Source organism: Ceratina calcarata, unplaced genomic scaffold (genome assembly GCF_001652005.2).
Source record: "Ceratina calcarata isolate Rehan_Ccalc_2016 unplaced genomic scaffold, ASM165200v1 scaffold501.2, whole genome shotgun sequence".
NCBI classification, from domain to species: Eukaryota; Metazoa; Arthropoda; class Insecta; order Hymenoptera; family Apidae; genus Ceratina; species Ceratina calcarata.
The window spans coordinates 236,552-242,551 of record NW_017174545.1 but is presented as its reverse complement, the minus strand read 5'-3'; the positions used below and the strand labels follow the sequence as shown (position 1 = coordinate 242,551).

The following is a 6,000-nucleotide window of genomic DNA, read 5'->3' as shown; positions in this document are numbered from 1 at the left end:
TGAAAAACAATCGGTTCCTTTCGGAGACGTTTAATGTTAGAGTGCAAGAACGACAGTGTAAGTGTTTGAAAATTTTTAAGTGAAGAGTGACAGTGGTGTAATGAAAGTGCATTTGTGTATAAAAATCAATCGGCTGCTTTCAAAGACGTTTATTGATAGGACGTAGGAGCAACAATCTTAGTGTGTTAAAATTTTTAAGAGTGACAATGATCGTGCGGTGGATTGCGGGGTTCCTTCCCTGAACAGAAGATCAGCTGTGGCCTACCTGCGAGCGGCAAAGACGCTGACCCATTGACCGTGGCCCATCGTTAGCAGGTGCACTTGCGAATGAATGGGTAAGTCTAAATCTCTACAGTTTTTACATTTCCTTTTTAATTCAATATTCCCTGCGACTTGTTAATTCCTCATTTATCCTATCATCATTCATCAATTATCAACAATCTATCTCATCCATTCCACGTGAATAACGATTAAGTGTATTAATTGTTATTCATAATAACAAACGAACAACAATTTCCTTGCATTGTTATTAATGTAGTTTGTTATTCGTCATTTTCTTAAAACGCTTCGTTCCGAGCGGAGCGCTTGTTCAAACGCGAGAAAAGTCGCCCGGCTGTCTCCGAGCCAGCGCTCCCGAAACGGAGACCGCCTCAACCGAGCGCTCTGATTGGTCCGTGTTTTTTGTTAATAACTCGGTAACCAAGCCCCATTTCGTATTTTACCAAAGGAAATTGTTGTTCACAATGCTCCTCCCCATCTGCCATTTTCGGCTCTAACAATCTTTCCGGAACACCCTGTATTATGACCCACCGTTAATTCTAGCTGTTGATGCAACTAGTTACGGGGTCGGCGCGGAACTTTCAAATATTTATCCCAATGGATCAGAACGAATCATTCAATGCGCATCTCAAAAGCTAAACAATGTACAACAGAAATATGCAAATATCGATAAAGAAGCGTACGCGATCATATTTGGAATAAAGAAATTTCACCAGTACTTATTCGGCACGAAATTTACGCTGATTACGGACAATAAAGACACGCATTTTCGCATGGGGTATGTCCCGCATGTTAGTATTAGGCCACCAAAACCACGAAGAAGACATGTAATAGAATCCGATAGTCATGATTCGGATAAATAAATTCATGTATACTAATCGTTATAAAAAAGCTTACTTACATTGTTTCACTTTCACATACGATTCTGGAATAATAGTCGGTGACATAAAATAAACTCTGAGAAAAACTGCCGGTCAACAATGTGTTAAGTGTTAAGTTCAATTAAGATTTAAGTTAAATTAATAATGAATTAAGTATCGCATTTACCTCGCGAGCAAGGAAGTATTGGAAATAGGTAGACAATCCTTCGCTCAGCCAAAGATACTTCCACCATTTCGGGCTGACGAGATTACCGAACCATTGATGAGTGATCTCCTGAGCGATGATCGCGAGTATGTCAATCTTCCTGCGAGTTACGCTGAAAACATCGTCGTAAAGGAGAGTATCTTCCCTGAAATAGAAATTCGAGTTCAAAGGTGTCCAGCCTCATTGTCAAAAACTATACTCGCTGTCCCGATAGTTAAGTTTTTGATCGTTCTGCGCATGGCCCTCCCGTTTTACCACTTCTCAATGCTTTACCGTGCATGCCATACGTAAGCCGTGATTAATGAGATAGAGGAAGGGAGGCCAGAGACGTTCGCTGCGACCTCCACCACCTTTCAAGCTGCGCGAAACGGTCCTACACTCTCGGGACCGCGAGTATAGATTCAGCGAAAAGTAACCAATGTAACATCTACACTTTTTATCTAAAGCGGTATTACATTAAAACATTCTATTACTTGAATAGTATATTTCCTATTATAATACCGTAGGTAAATGTAATCTTACGCTTGTAAAAAGATGTACCTTGTGCTTGTCCAAAATGAAATCCATTTAACGATTAAACATAGTACTTGGAATGTTAAATTATAAGAGTAAGTACTAAAAACTTAAAAATTTATAATGTGTAACACGTTTTGGCAGAAAAATGTTTTAATTCGACACTACGTGTTTACTTATCTCTGTACCGCGAACACTTGTTGATCGTTAATCCCATCGAAAAAGCAATCTGTACTTCGAACCCACCATGACAGATCGATAAACAATAAAACCCGTTGCATTCTGATCGCGATGTGCATCACTTCTAAGTACCTGTAAATCATGAGACCCCAATTCTCGATGGCATCTGCTGGGTGTAAATCCTTCACCAAGACTTGATCTATTTTGTCTGGCATAAACGTTTGGTACGAAATATTCATGTACGAGTTCAGCTGTTCTAGAAGCTTCCTACCCATTTTCAAAGCATAGTCAGTCCCTTCTATCATGCTTTCTTCCGCCCACACCCTATAGGTGAAGTTGCCAACTTTATCTTCCTTAAATTGATTATCGCTTATCACGAATGCTAGCAAGTAAGTAGACATCGGTGGAGTTTCTTTGAATGAAGTGATCATCATGCCATCTTCTTCTTCTTTTTTCAGTACGTCCATGTTAGAGATCGCCTGCAGTGTCATAGCATGCGTCAAAGTGATGTTGAATTTCGCCTTGTAGGCAGGCTCATCCCAACATGGGAATACTAATCGAGCGCCCGTTGGCTTAAAATTAGTCGTTATGATGTATGCGCTGGAATGGAAAAAAATTGGGTTTTATTTAATTCGCATAGAGACAGATAGTAGTTTGTCAAAGAAGAGATGAGAATCTTATGTAATGTAACTAATTATCTGCCGTCTGTGACGTTGGATAAAACGCTTGAGTCCATCAAAATGGAAAGTAATTAAATATCAGAAAAGTGATTTGAATTGACATTTCAAAAGACTGAAGGGGTATCTAAATAAATAGGAGGCAGACATTTCTTCATGTCACAACTTAATATAAGTGCAGTAGGTTCCATCTATATTCGTATCTATTTCTGAATTGAATAAGTTTCTTAATATTGGAATGAACAATTTAATTTTTTTTCGCATAGTTTGCTGTACAAAATAAATGATCCGATTTCTATTCAAGTCCCAACTTTTACTCATTGATGTATCTTTATATAATTTTATACGTGACTTTAAATTTTTTAACATTTATTACGTATCTCTTTTCTTGGAGATCCATCACGAATGTTTTGCTACGCATTAAAGTAAATATTCCAATTTCTACTTACTATTTTTCTATAATTTTATATGCCATCTTAAAATGATAGAAACATGAGCCAGTGAGTATAAATTGGGACATGAACAGAATTTAGGACATTTATCTTAATGTGTAACAAAAAATTGCTGTTCGTCAGAATCACTACGAAAATTTTGAAAGATGCTTTTTGTACAATATTTATATGCATCGTACTGAATTTGATAAAAGTCGTTTACGGTTCATCTGGCCATAAGATAAAATAGTGCCACATACAGAGTATCCCAAAAATATATACGTACACACGCGTTACATAATCATAAAGACGGTGTTTATTCAAATATATTTCATTTTCAAAATGTAATACAATCTGCAGACATTATTTAATAAGTGTATACACACTTTTTTAGGACACCCTGTATTTGAAATTCTGCAAGTGAACAGTTATTCACGCCAAATTTGAAAGAAATTGAGAAACTCATTTTGGAATTATATCAATTTCAAATTAATATGTATTAGTGACGTGAAACTAAATTAAATTGAATAAAAATAGTGTTAGTATTTTGAAATTTCCTACATTCATAACTAATTATAGAATACTGGCTGATTATCCGGCGTTGTTGGGGTGTTTATTTTCCCAATCTTCTATCAGGCAAAAGGAACATATTTGTTATGTACCGTGTCGACTAACGGTCTTCGATTGTATTAGAAGATTTAAACCAATATGAAAACAAAGTTTGTACACAATTTATACTGAGATGTAAACTAAGTTCGAACACCGGCTATGTTTAATCTAAATCGAAAAATTTAAATTATTTGGCATCTGTTAAGAATTTTGAAAAAAGTATAAGAATCAATTGCAGAACATAAAATGTTCTGTAACTTTTATTCCAAACGTTTCTTGATGCGAACTATTATATATTAATACTGCATGCACATAATAACAGAGTTATAACAGATTCTCATTCTGATCATCGGGTTTTCGATATTTTCGTGTTCTCATACACCTCATCTATTAAATATTCCATAAACTGACACACTACAACTTCTGCAATATAATTCCTCATTCCTTAACCTTGACATTAAATTAACTAATTTACCATTCATTTTGTTTTTATTTCGAATTAAATCAGTTAATTTCGTTCTTCTATTTATTATTTCTTTACTCTTTCTCAATTTGTATTTTGTTAAAATATTGGCATCTGCTTTATTTTTATGTTTATATTTTTGCCATTTATTGTTAGTATCTCAAATTTGTCACACTTCTTTTGCTTTCCTCTATATATTCCAAGGAGCTTATGCTCGTTAATTATAATAGTAATAACAATAATGATAATAATGATAATAATAATAACTTACATGTCTCCACCCTTTCGCACGACTCTGCTCACATAAAGTCCTCTCATATTGTCGTTGAAAATTCCATTGTATTTTATTTTAAGCGAGTAGTGATGATCCTTTTCAAAGTGGGGTTTTGTTGTGATGCTCAGGATCTGATGCTTTGGGTCCGTTATGTAGTAATTCCATAAAGTCTTCGTTGTATTCAAATCCATGAAGTTAATATCGTGGACTGTTAAATCTTTTAAGTTCAACGTCAAGATATTGTTCGTGATCAATGCTACCAACGTGATCTCCACTTCACCCTCAAATGTAAATGTCTCCAAATCAGGCGTGAGGTGCAATTTGTATGCAGTCGGAATCACGCCGGGCGGCAGTCTGTATTTCAAATCCACGTCGACGGTATCTTCGAGCAGTAAACTCGCCCGGCAGATCCCCAGGACGAGGAGAAACGTTACGAAAGTTCTCTCCATTTTAGATTCGCTGGCCAGTATCCAGCATCCACCGCCGTTTCCTAGATTATAATTGCTGTTTAACGAAACAGTATTACTGCCGAGAACGCACCACCTTTTAACACCTTGAACCGTCGGGCACGCGATATTTACTAAATTACTTTCAGCGGTACATAATCGGTCGCCGCGTTCCGTGTATAGGTTCAAACGGATAAATACAAATAGGGAACCGTTCGCGCACTGCAATAAACTTACGACTTTTATCTCTTTAACCGTTATACAGAGTGTTTATAAAATCATGGTACAACCGACAAAGGGATGATTCCTCATAAAATCTAGTCGAAAACAAGGAATATAGTTTTTTCATACGGGGCGTCATTTTCGAGAAGATCGAGTTTGAAAATTCGTTAGATACGCGACTTTAATTAATAATTAACCGTAAATTTCAATAATTTATTTGATCCAGTAAATTACAAATGTTGAAAATGTCTTCCTTATTGTTGTAGGCACATTCTTGCTCGACGAATTAGTGAAGCGTGAATAAAAACTATTGTGTTCGAGATTTTAACTGCTTCGAATGCCTGAACGATATTACCTTTTAATTAGTTCCGATTTTGATTATTTTCGGCATAAACTATTTCTTTCACGTGACTCAACAAATAAAAATCTAAAGGAGTAAGATCTGGCGATTCTCGGGTGCCACGCAACAGTTCCACCTCGGCCAATCCAACAGATGGTTCTCTGGTACCTCTGGTTTAATAAGTACAAACTCGATTTTCTCGAAAATGACGCCCCGTATGGAAAAACTGTATTCCTTGTTTTCGACTAGATTTTATATGAGGAATCATCCCCTTGCCGGTTATACCACGATTTCTCAAATGTCCTGTATATGTATAATTTGCAAGTATTTATCAGTGCCAAGTTAAAAAATAATAATTGTAACTAGCATCTTGTACTGGTCGGAGAATCGCGCGTTTGTGAATTCGACCTCGTTTTCGTTTTGTTACATTATCTTTTGAAATCGTTGGAAGTAGAATTAGCCTGATAACATACCTTATGA

The 6,000-nt window shown here is 36.2% G+C and overlaps 1 protein-coding gene across 1 annotated transcript; it reads right to left on the bottom strand.

Annotated features, from left to right (window-relative positions):
• Window positions 1-767: 767 nt before the first annotated feature.
• LOC108628137 (leucyl-cystinyl aminopeptidase-like) lies at window positions 768-4,961 on the bottom strand. The gene is made up of 3 exons (XM_026816267.1): window positions 4,510-4,961; window positions 2,114-2,658; window positions 768-1,544 (listed from the first exon to the last, which is right to left on the bottom strand). The coding sequence occupies exons 1-3, from the start codon at window positions 4,959-4,961 to the stop codon at window positions 1,294-1,296; spliced, it is 1,248 nt and encodes a 415-aa protein (XP_026672068.1). The 3' UTR covers window positions 768-1,293.
• Window positions 4,962-6,000: the final 1,039 nt, after the last annotated feature.